The 21,771-nt window shown below is 37.8% G+C and overlaps 1 protein-coding gene and 1 non-coding gene across 2 annotated transcripts; both read left to right on the top strand.

Annotated features, from left to right (window-relative positions):
- Positions 1-4,364: 4,364 nt before the first annotated feature.
- nop56 (NOP56 ribonucleoprotein homolog) lies at positions 4,365-20,978 on the top strand. Its single transcript, XM_028804649.2, has 12 exons — positions 4,365-4,517; positions 6,323-6,412; positions 7,186-7,300; positions 7,497-7,664; positions 10,991-11,189; positions 12,327-12,514; positions 12,713-12,864; positions 13,974-14,074; positions 15,255-15,403; positions 16,694-16,815; positions 17,996-18,136; positions 18,948-20,978. The coding sequence occupies exons 1-12, from the start codon at positions 4,368-4,370 to the stop codon at positions 19,146-19,148; spliced, it is 1,776 nt and encodes a 591-aa protein (XP_028660482.2). The 5' UTR covers positions 4,365-4,367; the 3' UTR covers positions 19,149-20,978.
- Positions 12,040-12,179, top strand: LOC114655215 (small nucleolar RNA SNORA51). The gene has a single exon (XR_003716877.1). It is a non-coding gene; the product is annotated as a small nucleolar RNA SNORA51 (small nucleolar RNA).
- Positions 20,979-21,771: the final 793 nt, after the last annotated feature.

The raw sequence follows: 21,771 nt of genomic DNA, 5'->3' as shown, positions 1-21,771 counted from the left end.
AGTTCTCATCCTCTGTAGCTCCTCTTACTTGTGGGGTTCCATCCTTGGACCGGCTATCTTTTTGATAGGCATGTTACCTTTAGGCTCCATTGTTAACAAGTATGGCTTCTCTATACTGATGACACTTAAATATATTTGCCACTAAAATCAAAGCGAGAAAATACAGACTCTCCATGTGTGCTTGAATGATATTAAAACCTGGATGGCAATGCATCTTCTTAAACTAAATGATAATAAAACTGTGATCATGGTGTCCAAGAGTTAAGAAAGTTTGAGTGTCTCTGATATTGCTCTTAGACCCCTTTCCATATATGTATCATAAAGCTTCAGTTAGCCCAGGTGTGATCTGTGACAGCTCATTCAAACTCGACAAACAGATAAATTGTGAAGTTAAATGAAGCTTTTTCCAGCTGAGACTTTAAGGTAAAGGCTTTTCTTTCTTTCTGTGATCTTGAAAAGGCCATCCAAGCTTTTACAGCATCTCATTTGGACTATTGCAGTTCTTTGTATGTAGGTATTGGTCAAGCCCTGTTACGACGCCTACAACTATTCCACAACTTTGCTGTTCGCTTATTGAAGGCTCTCGTAAGTGTGGCCATATTTCACCAATACAGACCTCACTTCACTGGCTTCAGGTCCATTTCAGAATTGATTTTAAAATTCTGTTTCTTGTTTTCAAATGTTTGAGTGGATCAGCCCCATCTTGCCTCTTGGAATCTCTTCACTTGTATGTGCCAACAAGATCCCTGTGGTCTACTAGCCTGATGCTCTTAGTTGTGCCGAGGTCGAGGCTGAAGCAAAGGAGGAATCGGGTGTTTGTGGTGGCTGCTCCTTTTCTCTGGAATGGCTCTCCTTATTATATTAGGTCTGCTCCATCACAGGCCATTTTTAAGTCATCATTAAAGTCTTATTTCTTCATGCTGCCATTTGACCCTCCAAAAGGTTGACATTTTTTGTATATGTTGGCTCACGTACATTCAGGATTATAAATATGTATACTGCAGTGGGTTGGCACCCTGCCCAGGATTGTTTCCTGCCTTGTGCCCTGTGTTGGCTGGGATTGGCTCCAGCAGACCCCCGTGACCCTGTGTTCGGATTCAGCGGGTTGGAAGATGGATGGATGGATGGATAAATATGTATATATGGGTATTTTAAGTTTATCTTTTATGTAATGGCTGGTTATTCTTGCAGTTTTGTGATGTGTACATACAGTATATTTGAACTGTTTCTTTTACCCTTTCTTGTAGAGCACTTTGGTTCAGTTCTGGCTGCTGTTGTAAATGTGGTTTATAAATAAATATTGCCTTGCCCTGCTTTATAAAACATTATTTTAATACATAACACTAAGACAATGGACTGTAAAGATGAAGTTGGTTTGAAACATTTATTACAAAAAAGTTAAAGAATAAATAAAATATAGAACAAGAATTGTAGGTTGTAACTGAACAATGAGGGACATGTATGTTTGTTACATTTTCTCACAAAACTCAGTCATTTTCCTGTTTCCTCTCACGTTAATCTAAAAACAGGTGCATGTCTTCCATATGTGAAAAAAATATGTCTAAAGACATATTCCCTCTCCTCTTCTTCTGGAAATTCAGATAGCAAATCAAATTTCTGAAGGGCCTCCTCAGTGTCGTCTTTGTCCATTGACAGTAACGCAGGAAGTGAGATTCGCCCTCTGAACACAGAAATGTTCTCAGCACACCACTTCTGTGCCTCGGTGAAATGCTGAAGGATTCCATGCTGCTGTAATACATTATATTAAAAAAGAAAGAAAGAAAATTCTTTAAATGGTCATCATAAAGCTCATAGCCTTTTCCTCCACATTTACAAGGAATGTAAGGAAAGTAAAAATGTACAGTAAATTTAATTTATTATACATTATTAACATTACTGCTTTTGATCACAGATTCTACAAGTCTTCAATGTTTCTTACAATACACTATTATTAATACAGCACACAATGCATTTCAAATGTTTTAAGGCCTTTAAGAGTTGTACTAGTACTACAGTTTGTCAGAAGATATAAAACAGGCTTTTAGTCTTTTGGGCTTAGACTCCTACTGCTTAACGATTAACAGTCGGCATCTGAGATAAGCATTAAGTCTTTTTATACATTTTATTCACTACACCACAGGCATTGTAAGCCAGTATCAACAAAATGTAATTTATCTTTCTTATGGAAGTTTATAAAATGATGTGTCTGTACCTGCTCATCAGTGCCCTGTGCTGGATGTTGGAGAAGGGACGCTGACTTTTCTTCTAAAAGAAAAAATCTGAAATCTGCAGAATGCAGTGCTATGGAACAGAATAGCAAGACATTTGTTCATTTCAGTTGTAGTGCCAAGTCTTTACTCTGTCTTCTCATTAATGGCTCAATAAAGTCTAAACCTAAAAACATAGAAAATAATATTTACTTAACAAATGTTAAAAAAGAAACAAAAGAATAAGCACAAAAAATGACCCTATCCTGGCTGTCCATTGTTTCTGTACCTTCTAATTTTTTGTTTGGTTCTTGGCCTTCATTTAGAAAGGCGTTTGCTCGCTCAGTCTGATGTGAGCAGTTACTTCAGTGATTTCAAAAAGAAGCACTAAGTTTATAATGGTAAACATTTGGACTATTTGTCTTTGATTTACAATATGGCTAAGTATATTTGCCATATTGCCGCAGAACTAAATTAGAGTTATTAAAGGAAATTTAAATTTCATTTACCCCTTGGTGCTGGAGTTCTCAAGTAACATTCTACACCAGCTCTTCCACAAAGCCAGCATGTCATTCTAAAGAGGACTGAGCAGAGTCACGTTGTTAAAAGGAGTTTAATGTTACAAAAATATTTATGCAAACCATTAAACATACATTTAAATGATCTGGATTTTGAAAGGTAAGCGTTTCTGGAACTTCAAAACCACTATGGACAGTATGTTGAAATTAAAAAAAAAACAAATATAATAAAATAAGTTAAACATAACACAAATATCCAACACAAATTGTAGAAGGTGACAAAAATGGGAACCAGCAACCAGATATAATCCTCCCTCTACAAATACTACAATGAAAGAAGAGAGGACTAAAGTTGAGACACAACTCATTAAAATTGAAGGGGACATCGAGGTTGAAATACAGAGACACCACAAAATGGTCCTTTGGAAACCTGGACACAACATTAAATACAGACATACAAAAAATGATAGTTACAATATGAAATGGTCGTACCATCAACATGGAAATTCCACAGCCATGGCTATTCATTTGACTTGGAAGGCCCTAATACATCCATCCCGCTATATCCTAACTACAGGGTCACGGGGGTCTGCTGGAGCCAATCCCAGCCAACACAGGGCGCAAGGCAGGAAACAAAACCCGGGCAGGGTGCCAGCACCGCAGGGCACAGACACACCAAGCACACACTAGGGAGGCCCTAATACAAGGGGTAAAAAAATTTAATCAAAGAAAAATATTAAATACTGACATACAATAAACTGTTGACAATGACTTTTAAACAAAAACAACAATGGAATTGGTCACTTGGGACACACCCTGTGTTACATCTGTAAATAGTAAAACCTGCCAAACAACGGAAAATGCTCAGCTTTTTAACCTGTATTTAAAAAAGTTCCAGTTCAGAAATCTAAACGTCAGTACTGTTTGCAAGCACACACTCTTGGCATACATACACTACCTGCATACTTGACAATGTGGCCTTCATGGGTCTGAAGGTGATGTAGCAGGATGCTGTAGTCTCTGTGCTTTTTACAAAGAGGGCACTTGGATTCATTTGGATATTTAATCAATGTTATCAAAGTTGTTTTTATATTCTCTGCCTTTATGGAGAAATGTGACTGTGGAAATCAAGACAAAAATAATATGTAATACTAATTTGGCAGAAGGCGATAACATCTCATAAATAAGTGTAAAAGTTAATATAGATGAAATAATACGGTAAGTATTAAAAAGAAATAATACAAGAGGTAAAAAATAATTAAAACGATATGCTTAAAAATAGGATATGTCAGTAATGACGATAAACAGAGAACACTTGGATTCGCTATACAGTACAGTTTATAATCGTACATCTCATTAGTTTTGTTCAATGGATCTAAAGTTTCTTTAAATATACTGAGCTTTTTATTCTGTGAGTCCATACCTGGTTTTGTTGTGCCATTGTTCCGTGTCAGAAAACGTTTCCAGCTCCTTTTCTTTTTCGAATTGGAAAAACTATACAGCAGCTCTTCTTCTCTTTCTACGGACTATAGGCGGTTGTGGGGCGGACTGTGGAAGGCAGGAGGCGTGGAAGGCCGGGGGCGTGGAAGGCCTAGTCTACGACCTGCAGCCGGACCCTTCTCACACCACCAGGCTCTAGCGCATGAGCCAACGCCAGCTGCTAGTTATCAGGCATGCGCATAAACGAAAAGGGGGGTGTAGCGTACATTGCGCGTGTGTGAGGGGAGGCTTTTCTCGCGGGGTTTGCTGGTCGTGGTGTATTAACGCAGGAAGAACTCGCGAAGGAAAGATGGTGAGTAGTGGACTAAGAAGAAAATGGTGCCATTTTTACACACTTACTTGAATGCCTGTACATTGTTTATTATAGACATATTATACTTATTGCGCATGTAACCTGACGTCGTGCTATCTGCAAGCATTAAGGAAAACCTCGGTTGATGACTCATTTTCCATTTACGAAAAGTAATTTGCAACAGTAAAGTATAGCGAAGTCCGTCAGATTATCAAATTTAAAGATCGCGCCCCATTGATTAGTATTATCACAGCTGTGCATGCTTAACGCGTTTTTGTTAATAAATCGTCGTTTTTAACGAAATGTAATCATACAACCGACTTCCTGGGGCGGGCACCACATGTTGCAGAGGTTTGCCACGTGGGGGATAATGAAGGGTACTATTAATGGTTGTACTGTCCGTTGGTTGAGTCATTCGTTTGGTTCAGGGTTTCGTGTTTATTGCAGAGATTTTAATTGCTCCTTTTTGGGAGAATATGTAGTTCGGACCAATGAACCGGCCGCGGCCCATCATGACAAGGTCCACGTGGTCCTGCGGCACGTGTACGAGCTAGGCCAAAAAGTGCTTTTTTTTTTTTAAATTGACTTCAGAAAATGAAGGTGTATATTGAGCAATTTGCGATTTATTATAAGAATTATTACTTAAATGTGCTTGTAATTTTGAGCTTGATCTAATTGACACGTACATAGTAGGACACACTTTTTTTCTTGCACGTTTATCTGACTTAAATAAGTCGAGCAGGGGCTTGTTCTTTTGATTTTGCATGTTTTATACAAAGTTCCTCTGGGATTGATTCCTGTCAAAAATCAATTTCGGAGCGGTTTTTTTAAATAAAGATTTAAATGTTCTGTAAGATTTGTGGGTAACAGAAACTTAGCAAGGAGTAACTATTGGTTTCTTTGAAATTCTACGTTTTCTTTTTAATATAAAATACTCTTCAGATTATCGGGCCACATGTGTGGATCTGTACACACATCTAACGCAGCGTTATAGGTAACATGAGATGACGTTTTCATTTGTGCCTTTTTGTGTAAGCCACTTTGTGCTGCAATGCTTAGTAAAAAGTAATTAGATCTGACCGCGATACACTTCAAACCAATAGTCCACCATTTATATCTAACCGCTGAAACACTACTGGGTGTCTCGTCTGCAGAGTTTATGCAGAGTTCATGGCACCACCGTAATGCTATATCATACAATGTACAAATGCAAAAACCGGAGTCCAATTCCTTGTATGTGTACATATACTTGGCCAATAAAGCTGATTCTGATTCTGATTTTAGAATTTTCAGGGTCACTTTTTTCCAAATAAGCTTTCTGTTCACAATTGATGTTTGGTATCCCATTGTAATCGTTTTATTTAAAGTTTACTGTTTGTTTGCAGCTGCATGGTATTTTTAGCAATCGCTCTGGAGGACCCTACTAAATGTTTGCAACGTTCTATCTGTTGAATTAAAAATGCAGTGCATTTTATTACTCCATGCATTATAAAGTACATGCCGATAGGTAATGCATACTGGGTTTGAGTTGTTAAATGAAAAGTAAGATGTGTTGAACTATTTGCAAACTCATTTAGTAAGATATTGTAAATGGTGGAGCTCATTTGAAAGCATTTTAAAAATATTTACCAGAAGGTCAAGCTGCATTGTTTGACTACCTTATCAGGTGCCATGAATCAGTTTCAAGATGTCTGCTGCAGTGGATGAAATTAAGAAAATGACTCTGCGTCTTGTGTCAACACTTCTATAAACTGGGTTCACTTGATGTTTCTTATACCTTTTGAATTTTTTAATCCCCATCCCAGGTCTTGCTACACGTGCTCTTTGAGCATGCTGCTGGGTATGCCCTATTTGTAGTAAAGGAAGCTGAAGAGATTGGCATGCTTCTACCTCAGGTAATAAGCATTGATTTGTTTATGGAGATGTGAATAAGTAGTTTGGGTTTTTTTTTTTTTTTTTTCCCTTCCCTACAACAGTTTGTTTGAAGAAGGGGGAGAGAAAGTTTTGGGGGTTGCATAGAGGAAACTTGCATAAATAAGTTCTTGAAGAGATGTATGACCACTGGGACAATTCACGAGTCCTTTACACTGGTGTGACCTTAGTTACTATATCAGCTTAGTGAGTGCTCCTCAGTTTTTCTGCATTGCCCAGTATTGGGGGGGGGGGGGGGGGGGAGGATAAGGTTAAAATTAAATAGTCGTACATGCATGCAAGTTTAATTACACCATTGCTGACAGAATACAGTGGAGTGTCTGGCACAATACAGCAGTGACATTACCTTTCACCATCAGCACACTTAACATTTTATATTAGTGTTGAGCTTTGCACCAGTAGATTAGATGTGATAGGATGTCCTTGTACAATGTGGTGATCACATTGCCTACTGTAATCTTTTTAACTATTGTTAAATTTTTTTTTTTTTTTTCTTCTTTCATCTGCTTAAATTAATATTAACTCCTGAACTTTTCCTATTGTCTTGAAATCTTGTTTTCCTGATGATATTCTTTAATGCTTTTTATGATCTTCTTTAAATGTGGAGAAGCAATCTGTGCACTTTATATTAAATGTTGGATGTTACCTTTTCATGTCTTGGAAAAGCCCACATTTTCATAAACATGTTGCACTACCTTTTACAATCTGTAATTTTTAAATTCCTATCTTTTTATAGGTGGAGGAGAGTGTTTTGAGTGTTGGCAAATTTAACACCATTGTCCAACTGACTGCCTTTTTACCATTTAAATCTGCACAGTCTGCTCTAGAGAACATAAATGCCATTTCTGAAGGTATGAGTTAACTGTGTGCAATGCTGGTTATTTACACAGAACTGTTTACATATCCCCGATGTTATGATGCTTTAATAATCTGTCAATCTACTGACTTACTTTGATGTCAACATTTAACTGAACACTGGGTGCCTTAAGTTAATGAATAAAATGTTTTCATGTGATATCTGTATAAATAATGTATTTATGGTTTCAGGTATTATACATGCAGATCTAAAGCTGTTTCTGGAGACCAATATCCCACCTTCTGGGAAGAAGCGCAAGGTGGTTTTGGGTGTTGCTGATGGGAAGATTGGTGCTGCAGTGCAGGAGGAACTTGGTGTGTCTTGTCAGACAGGTGGAGTTGTAGCAGAAATTTTGAGAGGTGAGGTTGTAAGGCTGCCGTTGTCATGCAGTAGGTGGGGTGATGTAGGTAGTTTGGAATCTTAGAATCGTATATACTGTGTGTACCTTTTTGTTTAATAAATGCATAAGTTATATGTAAATACTAGATGACCGAATGTTTGATGCACAAAATCTGTATTATTACCTAAGCTACTACTTCTCTTGCATATTTTCCACTCTCTTTGGGGCTCAAGTGACAACATCCTCATTCCATACTGCTTTCAGCTGGATTCCTTAAGTGTACCTTTTACATCCAGGAATGTTTATTAATGTTGGTTTTTTTTTTTTTTTTTTTTTTTTTTTTTTTTTTAATATAAATTTTGCCAAGAAACGTTTCCTGTAAACTTTTATGTTTTCATATGTTGCATTACAAACTAGTGAGTACAAAAGTGGCGATAATGAAGTCCCCACCATTCTTTAACACTGAGAGGTTTTTTGCCCCTGTCTGGTCTGTTCTTCAGTTGTCAGAATGTGGTTACAATTTAAGTATGAAATTAGTGCCACAGAAAAACCTGAGAGAAGACTTGAGTATTTGACCTCCTGGCTGAAAATGCAAGACTTTATTACATTTCGTATTTTTTTGATTCAGATTTTAAGGCTGATACTGATAACCTATTTCATGTTGCTGAATTAATCAGCATCAGTATTGGCCCAGATTTTTTTTTTTTTTTTTTTTTTTTTTAAATCGTTTCACGCTGAGCTCCTGCATAACCAGATGTGTAGAAATGTGATGTTCAATATTAAAAGTTTGGTATTTTATGTAACTGAACTATAGACCACAGGTGTTAACTTGTTCATTCTTTAACAAGAAAATGAAATTCTGTAGGCTTATTTTTAGTGGCCATAAAAATACTAAAATTTCCCTTAAATTCCATGTGTTAACTACTAAAATATGTACAGACCATTTCATGTAATGTCATGAAAGAAAAAGTCTCACAATAAGCTGTCAATGTTTAATTTCTCCTATAATGTGCTTATCTGAAACAAAGCTTACTTTATCAATGCAATTTTCACCATTTGTCTTTGTCTAACGAAATATATTTTCACACACTGATGCCCTTAATAGGGACAGTTAAATACTGCTAAATTTTTAATCAATTGCACTATAGTACACCCCCAAAATTTGCGGGGGTTATGTTCCTAGAGCACCCGTGAATTGTGAAAAACTGCAAATTTTGGATGTGGTTTAAAAAAAAAAAAAAAAAAACCTAAATATGCCCCAAAACACTTTAATTTCAAACTCGGCTTAATACATTACATTAGAAGTAAAGAATGTAAAGGTAAACCTGTATACTGTACTGCTATGTCTCCTGCAGTGCTAGAATGTAAAATACCGATGTTACCATTCTATGTAAGGTAATTCATGCAAGCGCGTTTTCATTGCCAGAAGCCTTAGACGTTGCAGCTCGTTTCGGCAGCATCTTGGGGCTTTAACTCTTAAACTGCCACATACTTGGGGGTTAATGCATCCCTGGACGCCAAATACTTTTTTGCTGCACTTTAAGTAAACGTCACAATTCACAAAGAAAAAGTGAAATTTTAACAGAACATTTTTTTTCCCCATGCAAAGAGCATCATAATTACTGCAACACTGATCATTTTACACACTGCTAATAAACTGTAAAAACTACTGGAACAATATGTACAAAGTGCAACTGACACCATGGATGTGTATCACTGAGCCAACTGCACTTAAACTGGCTGCATGCAAGTAGACAGAGGTAAGTGCAGATGCTTGCAGGCTAGTCTTAGTGCAGTTTGAACTTCATTCAAACTCTTCAAACAAACCTGTCTCCTATAGTTATCGATTTTAAACAATAGACAAACATCATAGGAGCAGAGAATGCTTGGGGGAAGAGAGACAAACAATCGGCCAAAAATGACACGTGCTGCTCAGGCTTTTAAGTAAGCGCAATCGAGAAGATGGTGATTTATTTATTTTTATGGTGAAGATTCCAAGGGTGCACCCAACCTTGAGAGACAAAAACAAAGCAAACTGGTTTAACAAACAGCAAATAAAGAATTTAATGAAAACAAATGAAATAAGAAAACGATACCACCCCTGTTCCCCTTAACGGCGGTAACCCAACAGAAGGCTGGCAGACAGACAGGAACTTGAAACAGATTACAAAAATTTTTTTGCTTTTGGTCACCGGCCCCCTTCTTAAAAGCCGCGCTGACATCCTTTGACCAGCACTCTCGGCAGAAGACCAATCAGAGCCACTGCAGCGACTGCTGGGAGTTGCAGTTTCAAATTCAATTGGCTACTTTCACCATCCCAAGTCGCTGTTTTCTCTACAGCTGCTTCCTGTTCTCTCTGCAGTACAGTATTGCCACGAAAAAAGCCATAAAAATTGCGGAGGATATTTGCGGTTACTGCTAACAATTATTAGTTAGGTTCTAAGGAAAAATCCGCGACTGACTGAGGCCGCAAACTCTGAACCGCGACTTCGCGGGGGTCTACTGTATATCTTTTTTGCTATGAAAATACTCATTTTTGTGTAGTGTACTAGCTAGATATTTATTCTTTAGGTAATATAAATATGGATTACCATTTTAATTGTATAGTATGATTCTTTCCAAAACTTGCACTGTATGATGCACGCATAATATAAACCAGATCGAGTTTTTAAAAAAGCTGCAAACCTGTCCATTGCTCATAAGGTGTTTATCACAAAGATGCAAGGCTTATGTACCTAACAAGTTTACAAGTAAAATCAGATATATTTCACTGTAAAGCTAACAAGCCTATTGCATACTAAGCAATATCAAATTCTTTTTTTTTTTTTTTTTTTTTTTTTTAACTGAAAATGTCAACTGCTGTACAAGCTCACTCACCATCCAAACTCCGACAAGCATAGTCTCTTAAAGTGCAAAATTTTAGTTTTGTTGCACCACTTTAATGTAAAGACTGATATTGCAATCTTCTGTCTGTGGCAGCTTCTCTCTTGCTACCCCCCAAATCCCCCCCCCCCCCCCCCCCCCGAAAAAAACAACTTTCTGAGTGTTTCCTGCTACAGGACAAACAAGTCAGTGTTTTTTGTAGTGGTGTTGTTTTGCATGCATGTCAAATAGACAGAGAAGAAAACTTGGATATGATGCATTTCCATTTGATGCATTATGATCCAGGTACCCATAGGAGAATGGGTGTGTTTGCCTATTATGGATGGTGTGGATGCAGCTTGAAGGCTGTCACTTTTACTCCTTGATGTTAGAGTTGAAACCCTTTGACACAGAAGTTCTGGCTTTTGCCTGAATTAAAATTTGCTATGTTTTGACCAGGTGAGTTATGTCTTTTCTCTGCAGGTATTCGATTACATTTCCATTCTTTGGTGAAGGGTCTTACTGCTCAGTCTGCTTCCAAAGCTCAGCTGGGTTTGGGTCACAGCTATTCGAGAGCGAAGGTAAAATTCAATGTGAATAGAGCAGACAATATGATAATCCAGTCCATTGCCCTCTTGGATCAGCTAGATAAGGACATAAACACCTTTGCAATGAGAGTCAGGTCAGTATTTGATTACATGCTGAGAATTGTTGATAGATTACTTGTGTGACTAATAGTAAAGTGTGAACAAAAAAGTACTAAGGGTAAAGAACTACTTTGAGTCTGTTTGAATCTTTGATATGCAATTTCTACGTGGAAACGAAGTTTTTTACTTGGCCATTACTATACCCAATACAGTTTTTATATGGGACAAATACCATATTAAAAAAATTGGGGTGGTGTATTCCTTTAAAACAAGTGCTGAAGTAAATTGATTTCTCCCATGATACTCTTCATGTAATTGGAGTGAATCCTGCTTTGTTAGTGAAATCTGAGTAATTTCCCTTCCAGAGCATAATAGTTAAAGTGGTAATTTTAATTTTTAATTTGTTGGCTTTTCAATCTGTGTATGTGTGTTTTTGAGTTAAAATGAAACTGGTTAAGTATTTGTTGTCAAATAGTTGGATTTCCCTAACACTGTAATGTGTAGTAGTTTATGAACATGTAGCAGAAATGTTAGCTTTTAAAATGTGTTTGTAGCAATTTTTAAAGCAGCAAAATGTTAAAATGTAACATTTTTATCACACAGCAGCAGTTTGAGTCCTTTTACATTGACACATGTGACAGTTGATATACTCTGGTTGACAATTACTTTTAAAAAATATAGTTGGGGGGTGTGTGAATGCTTTAGTGTCCCCTTTCAAAATAAAGGCCTTTCAGTGTCTATTTTCCATGACCTGTTGGAAACAAGAAGACATTGGCTTACATGGTCATTTAGGTTACAAACTGGTCTGTGTTTCTTGAGTGTTAAATCTACAAGAGGGCTGTATATCTTTTAACCATTAGTCTGCTTTACTGTATACTGGCTGCCACCCTCCCACTGCTTACCACAGTTTGTGCCATTCCAGCACTGACTGTATAGAAAAGGGAGGCATAATAACTTTTCCTTTTACATCCTTTAGGAGCAGGCTTTGTTCTTGTCTGCTTCTTTGGATTTGTTGGGAGATAGATTTGCTTAAGATGCTGAAAATTTCAGTGCTTTCACCAATTCAAAAGCCATGTAGCAGATTTTAATGAGGTATAGCACAGTTTTAGGAAATTTTGTGGTATGGCTTTATTTTAACGAGTGAATGTGAATTTGTCTTTTCTTTGTTTTAGAGAATGGTATGGGTATCACTTCCCAGAGCTAATCAAGATTATTAGTGATAACTACACTTACTGCTGTCTGGCAAAGCTGATTGGAAATCGGAAGGAACTGTCATCTGAAAGTCTAGAAGCTTTAGAAGAGGTAGTGATGGACAGCGCCAAAGCACAAGCTATTCTTGAGGCCTCAAAAAGCTCAATGGGTTAGTACATATTCACTGTAATCTGCAGTCATATCTCCTTACGAATGCCCTTGGATGCAAATGATGTGAATTCAAAATCTGTCAATCCACTGATTATCATGACTGATATTATTATGATCTGAATATCCAAGCAGACATGGTTTCCTTCTATGCCTCAAAGTGCAAAATTGTCCTAAGAGTTTGTGTTAATTATCTTAGGTATGGATATCTCTCCTATTGATTTAATCAACATTGAGAGTTTCTCCAGACGAGTAATCTCCCTGGCAGAGTATAGGAAGGGATTGCAAGAGTATCTCCGTTCTAAGATGAGCCAGGTTGCGCCTAATTTGGCAGCTCTCATTGGTGAAGTGGTAGGTAATTTCTTTTAAGTTTGGAATTTTTAAAAATGTGTAAATATAATTTGCCTTGGCTTGAAATAACTTCTCAGTGGCACTGTCCTTACTGTTGATAAACAGAAGCACCATTTTGCTTAGCAAAGTTGTGCATATCTACAGTAGTGCAGGCAAGATTTCGATTCACAGTGCTAATTCAGTCAATATTGAATAGAATCAAGTGCCTTTATTAGTGATTACTTAACTATGCGTAGAGAACGTTAATCTAATGTAACAAATGTCAATAACACTATTTAAAGGATGTCTATATATTCATTACATACGCGTAAGCATGGAATGAATTAAATACTCTATTAGTAATGAACAGTTTATCAGTATTTGGAAGAGATGGTAGAAAATAATTTTTTAAAGAGCAAGCTTTTTTACAGCACTGAACCTTTTCAAAATTCACCATGATTTAACGTGTATTGCCACATCGGAGTCCATACATTATGGTGTCTTCATGTTTAAATACAATGCAATGGCATCTTCTTTATAAAACATTTATATAATCTTGCGAATATAAAATAAATATTGCTTCATAAGCTTTCTTCAGTAACCTGTTCATGTGTTGTGAATCTCCATGTAGACACCCTTGAACTAAACTGTCAGCCAGGTTTATTCCACTATTGGACATTTTAAAGGGAAAGGTGCTATACACATTAAAATGTATTATTTATTAAAGCTTTAAGATTTGTCTTTCTATAATTCTACAAGTTACACATCTAGTCTTGAAAATGTATCTCTTCAGTGCCAATTGGTTGAGTGCCAAAGTAAAGTGCAAATTTTCAGTTGCAGCAGTTGATCAACTGAAAGTGTCCTTGCTACCATTTAATTTTCAGCACATGCTGGTAATATGCACCCCTTTTTGAATGAATCACGTTGTTTTTGTGTTCTAGAGATTTGTAAGTGGGCTTTGTGATGGACTTGCACTTTGTGCAGGATTGCTTCTGTCATGTGCTTAACTGCAAGAACTGAGTCCCATTGACTTTAAACTGTTAAGCTGATTGAATGAATAAATCCGTGAACATGTGGATATTGTGAAATACTTAATATACTATTAAGTAATATGGCTTTCTTTCTGACAGGTTGGCGCTCGTCTCATCTCGCACGCTGGCAGTTTGACAAATCTGGCAAAGTACCCTGCTTCAACGGTGCAAATCCTGGGTGCTGAGAAAGCTTTATTCAGGTATAACTGCAAGGTGGTTGTTATGATGGCAGATAACTGGGTGCTTCTAGGTAATGACCTGTTGCTATCTGAGCCTGCCTCAGTAGTACTGTGAATGATTGTCCTAGGCCCCAGATTCTGAGCAGCCACCAGCAATTGGTTGCATACAAGTTGTGGATTTTGGTATAGAAATAAACAGCAGGGTAGGAAATCTACCAGTGTTTGTTTTTAAGAGTCTGGAACAATTACTTTGTCATTTAATCTTACTTCATGTTATAAGATTAAATGAGAGATTAGTTTTTATGCCATGTAGCCACATGTTAAGTTCTCAGTACATGTAATAATAGACTGTCATTAATCATAAATGATGAACATGAGCATGTAATTTAAAATCGTTTTATTTGAATTTCTGAATGTAAATTGCTGTATGGCTTCATCTTTGTTTTAATACTGCACAGTAAGAAATTTTAAACCTAATACAGGAGTATTTTTTGAAAAAATCAAAGTGCAACAGAAGGTTGAAGTTCAGGTAATGGCAGGAGATTCTTGTTGAGGATCACAGTAAGAAGGATCTGCCACAGTGTTTCCCCCGTTGGTTGTTTGTTTTTTTGTTTATTTTTGCACAGACCTTAAGTGTTTGCATGCAATAGCAATAAATAAAATTGTCAGGTGGCATTGTAGACATGAATATTTGAAAGACTTTAAGGGGGACTGTAGTGCTTTCATTCTATGCAACATAGAACCTGTGCAGGCAGGTGTCCAAAGATTCTTAAAGTAGAAGAATGTGCTAAATATGTTATTACATATTAACCAGAATTAAAATGTGATAGCGTTTTGAAAATGCCACAGTGCCACTTAATGGATTAAAAATGAATTTGATGTATGCTGCCTTAGTTTGCAGTCAAGACTTTTAATAACCTGTTTAAACTTTTTGCAGCACTGGTGTATGCAAACATTAAAATGCATTGCCATTAATAAAGTATAATCCCACTTGCATCTTACATTTGGGCATAAAGGAAAGGCCTATATGAAGGGGAAGGACAAGATTTCTCTAAGGGCCAGTAGGAGCTGATATTTTGCAGTACCTTCTTACAAAAATTTCTAGTGACCATCAAGTTGCTAGCTTGAAAAAAGCTTTCCAGGTGAGGGGCTCTTGCATTGCTTTTATTGTACTTTTCCCAAACGGGTGCATGTTTTACAGAGCATTGAAGACTAGAGGAAACACGCCCAAGTATGGATTAATCTTTCATTCCACATTCATTGGTCGTGCTGCAGCCAAAAACAAAGGACGCATTTCTCGGTACTTGGCAAATAAGTGTACCATTGCCTCCAGGATAGACTGCTTTTCTGGTGAGTTAATGAATGGTTTGGTACATTTTGATAAGCTCCTATTGTTAAGGCTGTGTTTGAGAGAGAAAATACTTGGAGGACATCTTGCAGGTTTTTAGCAATGATGCTGGTATTTTTCGTCAACAGGATTTCACCAGTGGTGAATGCTGAAAACCCTAAACTGAGCAAAAAAGCCTGTAAGAATTCTAATATTGAGCACACTCAATGGGCAGACTTTTAATGTATTGAATCCATACTTGTGTTTTAAGGCTTACCCTTAGAGTAAGTTGCCATAGCTCTGGCAGTACAGAACAGTTTTACTGTTTCAGCTTATTTTTGGACTGGTTGGTTGCTGTTCTTGACCATCCCAAATTCAAGTGTCAGGTAGTGTAAATTGTGAACTGCAGCAGAGTACAGTTGGCATTTTTGCTTCATCAGCCTAAGCAACCATTTTAGGTTAATCCGGCTTTAGATACGAAGTTATATCTGTGAAACAAAGGATTTTATGGCGCTTAACACGTTCAAGGTGGGGATGTACAAAAATCAACATCAAGGCATAGAAAGCTGAGATGTAGAAAGTCTCCTGTGTATTGTATTGTATTTGACTTGTTTCTGCACTGTCAGATGAGGGTTTTGAGCTGTCAGAATTGACGAGAGTGCAGTGAAAATTTCTTAAAGCATAAATGGCCACAATATCATGACTTTTCAGTCACAGGAGATCATACAACTTTATAGAGGTTGATCCCTAGGAGCCCGGTTTAAAAATAAAGTGAGAGTAAAGTGACGCTGCAAGTTGAGTTGGAACTTGACTGGTGGTATACTTAAAGTTCTCAGGCTTGCATGTTTTTCTGCAGGGGATGTGGCATGATAGGACATGATGTGACAAATGAATTCCTAATTTATAAATGGTGGGAGAAAAAAATGGTTGGCTTGATGCTGCCAGCTTTTGCAAAAAAAAGTTATGGGTGCTCTGCTGTGAGACAGGCCATCTCAGATAACCTTACCGGGCAGGCTAAATAACTAATTTTCCAGTCACTTATGTGAATAAAGTAGTGTGGCCTGTAGCTGTGCAGCATGTTTTGCAAATGGTGAGAATTACCTTTTAGCCTCCAGCCATGACCAAAAAATTAATCTGCCTGGAAAGTGCATCTTCACTACAAGTCCTGTTTCTTGCAGTTCATTTCTCGAATTTGTAATACTGTTGTTTTTGTTCTCCAAATTTTGTGAATAATTGCTTAAGTTTTTTTAAAAAAAAAAAAAAAAAAAAGTGGAAGGAATGTCCCTTTTAATTGTCCTCTCATTATGTTCTAGAGATACCAACAAGTGTCTTTGGAGATAAGCTTCGTGAGCAGGTTGAGGAGAGGCTTTCCTTTTATGAAACTGGTGAAGCACCACGGAAGAATATTGATGTGATGAAGGAGGCCGTAGCAGAGGCAAGTTGGTCGTCTTGAGATCTCTTGGGTGACAGTAGGTTTGTGGCCACAGATGATGTGACCTCCTTTACCTGACAATCTGTGGAGGATCAAGACTGATGTAATGAGACTGATGTGGCCTCCTGTGACATGCTGGGCTATGAGCCTACACTTTTAAACAATGTCCGGACTTCATGACAAAGGACACATTTGCATGCTTGTGCCTGCTGTTATCGAAAGTGCCCTTCATTGCACTCTGATTTTTTTTTTTTTTTTCTCAGGTGTAGCCATTCATGTGCATCTAATGTAGCAGTATGATAAATGTACACTGTGTTTGGTATTTTTATTTATATAATATATAATATAGGTATAGAGAGAGAGAGAGATTGATTTTAGCAGGGTATGTGCAGGTTTATCAAATATGCAATCCTCCGGTGTTTTGCTCTGGTGAACTTTTTTGGAATGAATACAAGTTGATTTAGACCTGCTGTATTTAAAGTTAATCTGATGTGCCTGTATAGACCACAAGGGTTGGGAGTAAAGCCTTAATTTCATGAAAACTCCTCCTGTATGGGGAAAAATTGCCACAATCTGCTTGGAGCCAATTTTTTTTTAAATGCAGGAAGTCTGGGGGTTGAGACTCAACAGTTGTGTAGGTCATGTTGAAAATGCCAGGAACCTCGGTCAGTGGGAGGGCTTGCTTTGATCTTTCAGGACTTAAGCTGAAGGATTCATAAATTTGTGCTGTGCATTTTGAGGTATGTTGGATAGAATGTTGTTCGGAGGGACAGGTGGAAGTTGTTGCCAAATGGGCAAAATGTTCTGATTTGATTATGAATTGGGTTTGTGGTGGCAGGTGCGTGTGTGTGTGTGTTCCTTTCTCTTTCCTTCTTAATAGCCCATTCAAGATTTAGGCCTAAATCTCCTTGGCAGTGTGAAATGAGGTTTTATTTAAAAATCGACAAATGTTAGCAGTTGAAAAGGGTAATGAGTGAGCTGGAATTCCTCTGCGGAGGGGTGAGAGATTAATAAGTAAATGGAAATGTGTGGCTATGGTTGGGGTCCATCTTTCTCCCCCCCCCCCCCCCCCAACATTGGGGTAGAAATGCCACAGAATGCAAATGGTTTGGGTAATGAGGATCTTCCACTCGGCAGAATCCTGTCTTGAGTAGTTTTGGCTTAATTTGTATGTTTCCTTTAGGCATCAGAAGTAACTGCTGAACTCAAACGAAAGATTGAGAAAAAGGAGAAGAAAAAGAAAAAGAAAGAAAAGAGAAGACTGGAAGCTTTGGCCACTGCAGAAGAGGAGGAAAAAGAGATGAAGGCTCCAAGCAATGGGGAGGCAAGTCATCTTTGCTTATTGGTCTCTTTCAATGTAAAATCATGTAGATGAAGTAAAAATTCCATTAAACATTTTTGGAATAAATTTTGAGGAAAGTGTTATTTTGTGGAGGAGGTCTTCAGGCTAGATCCTGCTAAGAGCACTTCCCCTAGCTATTCAGAGAGGATTTTCTGGAATGATTCATTTAACAATATTTTTGAAAAAGTATGTGTTTGATACATTTGTGAGCATAAAACTGACCTGGATTATTTGACATGGTTTTTCATGGAGGTTTTAATATTGCTTGTTCAGTGTTGCTCTCCATAGAAGAACTTTATCACTATTCCCCCCCCCCCCAAAATCTGACATTACTGTAAACATATGGTAAGTAAGAGTATAGCTTTAAGCTTGGTTAAGTGTTCCAGAACTGCAAAGGGCAGTGGCCGGATGGGTCCCATTCTCTGGCCCTAGAAGTTCTAGCAGTGTGAAGGCTTTTATTGGTGGTTGCACATCTGACCTACTTGCATTCAGAAAATGACATTTTTCTGCATTGTTAGTGAATAAAATGCCAAACTGCAGTGTGTATCTGCACAATGTAAGCAGAGCTCACAGAGAATGCATAGCCCTGCAGTGACTGTGTGGGGCCAGGTCTAGCAGAGGTAACACTAAACAGCAAGGTGACATTTTGATTGACCCCAAGACCAGTTTCTTTTGGTTTTTCTTTAATTGATAGGTGAAGTGTAATTGTAGTGTTTGCAGTATGCATGTTGTGTTTTTGTTTTGTTTTTTTTTTTTTGGAAAAGTCCATTTAAAAAATGTTTTCTTCCATCAGGAAAATGAAGTAGTGAAAAAGAAACGGAGAACTTCGGATGTTTCAGAGAATGGAGTGTCAGAAATTCCTCCCACAAAGAAAAAGAAGAAAAGCAAAGAAGTTATGCAGGAAGAGGCAGAAGAATTGCCTTCCATTGTACCAGAAGTGACGCAATCAGGAAAGAAGAAGAAGAAAAAATCAAAAGCGATAGAGGATGAATAATGGCACAGAGCGAAGAGCCCTGCAAGTACTAAACCGGCAGTTCTCTCTTCATTAGGCACCCCTGTGTGATGGAGAATGTGCCTGGAAGTTTATCTGGACAATGATTTTAACCTGGTACATTTATGTGAATTACCTGGTTTTAAAATGCCAAGAGTTCTGTTTGCCTGGAAATAGGACTGCTACATTATTCACTTACTGGTCTGTTTAAGGACACCTGCTATTTTGTATGCTACTTGTAATAAACAATTCAAATGGCAATTTGGTGGAGCTGGGAGGTCATTTAGTCTCGGGTTGACATTGTCTGCATAGTTAAGAAGATTGGGAGTAGTACCATATGAGAGCATTCTGACACATGCTCAGCAAAAATTAAATGAAGTGCTAAAGCCATGTCACATGGCATGACGTTTCCAGTAATGTTCAGTCATATGCTTCATTTATCGGTGGTTTCCCAGACTCTGTTCAGTGGTTGCAGGTTTTTGTTCAAACCAGATTCGCAATTGATGATAACTGATCTCCTATAGTTGGCAGGTATTTTTTTTTTTTTTTCTGCATTCAGAAAAGCACAGTAGTATGATTTTTGCAATGCAAGACATTTTAAATATTTCTAGTTATTGCTATAGCTTTAAATGCTTAACTCTTTTCTATTTCATTGTATCATAATAGTGTCTGAGTTTGGAGATGAACTCGTCTTTTGTAAAGCATTCATACACCTTGGGCTCAAGTGGGATGCTGTTGACTCTCAGAAAAAGTTGTGTGCTTTTGATACTTTAGAAATATCCAAGAAAATTAATCCATTTGTCATACCTTGCAGTTTCTAGTTTTGCATCTGAAATGCCCAGGCGTCAAGATTGGCAATACCAGTTGTCAAGTCTGACATTCCCTCCAAATAGAAGTTGTACAATGTGACATTAGCTTTACTGGCAGAATAAGAGCTTTTGGAAGTAACCATTTCTATTCCTGAAGTGGAAATAAAATGTGCAAGACTTGATTGGATGTGAAGATTAAACTGCTTCAAGAAATCCTGAACATTATTACAAGTGTGCTTCAAGAAAATGTATGTAGTGACAAGTCTACATGCAGATTCTTTACACACAACCGCTTTAGGAGTGTAATTACAATTAAGATGTAATGACAAATATAGTGCTGCTTTTAGTATTTAATAATCTGATTAGGGAAGTCCTTAAATGTAGTCTCTACATTAAGGGTCTACTGGTAAATACTGTATGTAAATGTGTTCTTGCACATTTTACATAAAACAAGTAAAAAGCTATCCACCCTCCTTGGACAGCATCTGTCCTCTGCAGGTGTTGTCAATGAGCTGCTGTTCATCATGTCTTGCTGCTCTGTCATAGCTTCAGGGTTCCCCAGTAAAGGAGTGTTGCTGCAGTTTGACTTGCTCACCCGTGCCTTTTGTTGGATGACCGTGGGTTGGTTGTGTTGAATGGCTGCAGCCTAGATGGCAAGACACACATGACAAATGATCATTCCTGCACTATGCTATAGGTGTATGACAGCCAGGACCAACGCTTTGCTGGGTAAAGCTTTGGTGGCCCTTTTGTCTTTATAGGATCATCATCATGTTTGATCAGTTACTATGCAAATCCTAAAAATGTTTTTAATTAATACTTTACCCATCCTTGGTGGCAACAGCCTTGTGTGATGATCTGAGCAACTTAGGATTCAAGTGGTGAGAAGGTTTTTAGGCTGACCTTTACAAAAGGCAAAGAAGTTTTATTTTTCAGCGTGATGTCTGTGAACTCCAGCCAACATGTCATGCTTTATGAACCTTTTCTATGTGAATACAATAAATCTTCTTGTTTTTGCTGCCATTCTTCTATAGTTTACTTCATTTGTGTATTCTATGGAGGTCACCTCTCACATTGGGGAGTAAGTGATTGTCACACAGGGCAGGTCTGGTGCATGGAGTGTGTATGACACCTCTTTGAAGCTACAGTTTGACGGAGCAGTGCATGTGTTGTGCTGTGAAACAGATGGATATGGGGCAGATGACTTTAATTGCAGGTTTGTCCTGAACAACTGTCAAACATCAAAGCACACGAGGGAAAGAGTGACCTGTTAGGTAGCAATTTAGTGGCTTGAGTAGGGATTACACCCTCGGCTTCACAAATGGCACATGATCTTGCTGGGCCTTGACTTTGTCAGCAAATGATCCTGCATCTGTTTTGTTGATTGTTAGCTTGCACCCTTTTGTAGTTGCAATGAAGCCCCATTTCATTCTGTTATGGAATAGTAATATCTCCTTGTCAGAATTCATCAGCTTGAGAATCTTGGTGGAATAGGGTGATACTTCCTTTTGGGGGTCACCATTCTGGTCCCCCATTATATGCAGACCTGGCTCATGTTTCATTTTCAATGAAGAATGGCATCTAATGACTGTTCCTTGTGTTTATGTGCTGTGTTATCATTATGCTCCATTTTAATTGGGGTTATTTTGGAGGTGTTCTTACAAGAGACCACTTTAATCCATGTCTTGACTGTGGTTTATGAAGAGAACTGGACAAGGTGATGAGGTGTGAATGAATCTCCAGAGGTGTATTCTTTCCTAGGACCAGAAGTTCAGTGATGATGAGACACTTGATTTTGTGGTTTATTGACTTTGTTC

Source organism: Erpetoichthys calabaricus, chromosome 7, assembly GCF_900747795.2.
Source record: "Erpetoichthys calabaricus chromosome 7, fErpCal1.3, whole genome shotgun sequence".
NCBI lineage: Eukaryota > Metazoa > Chordata > Cladistia > Polypteriformes > Polypteridae > Erpetoichthys > Erpetoichthys calabaricus.
This window is presented reverse-complemented; position numbering and strand designations above follow the sequence as displayed.

Excerpts from the sequence above, each read along its gene's own strand:
- nop56 (XM_028804649.2), top strand. The coding sequence starts at position 4,368 with ATGAGCCAACGCCAGCTGCTAGTTATCAGGCATGCGCATAAACGAAAA. Across the intron at positions 7,301-7,496 it reads CATAAATGCCATTTCTGAAG|GTATTATACATGCAGATCTA; the intron begins GTATGAGTTAAC and ends TTATGGTTTCAG. Across the intron at positions 11,190-12,326 it reads ACCTTTGCAATGAGAGTCAG|AGAATGGTATGGGTATCACT; the intron begins GTCAGTATTTGA and ends TCTTTGTTTTAG.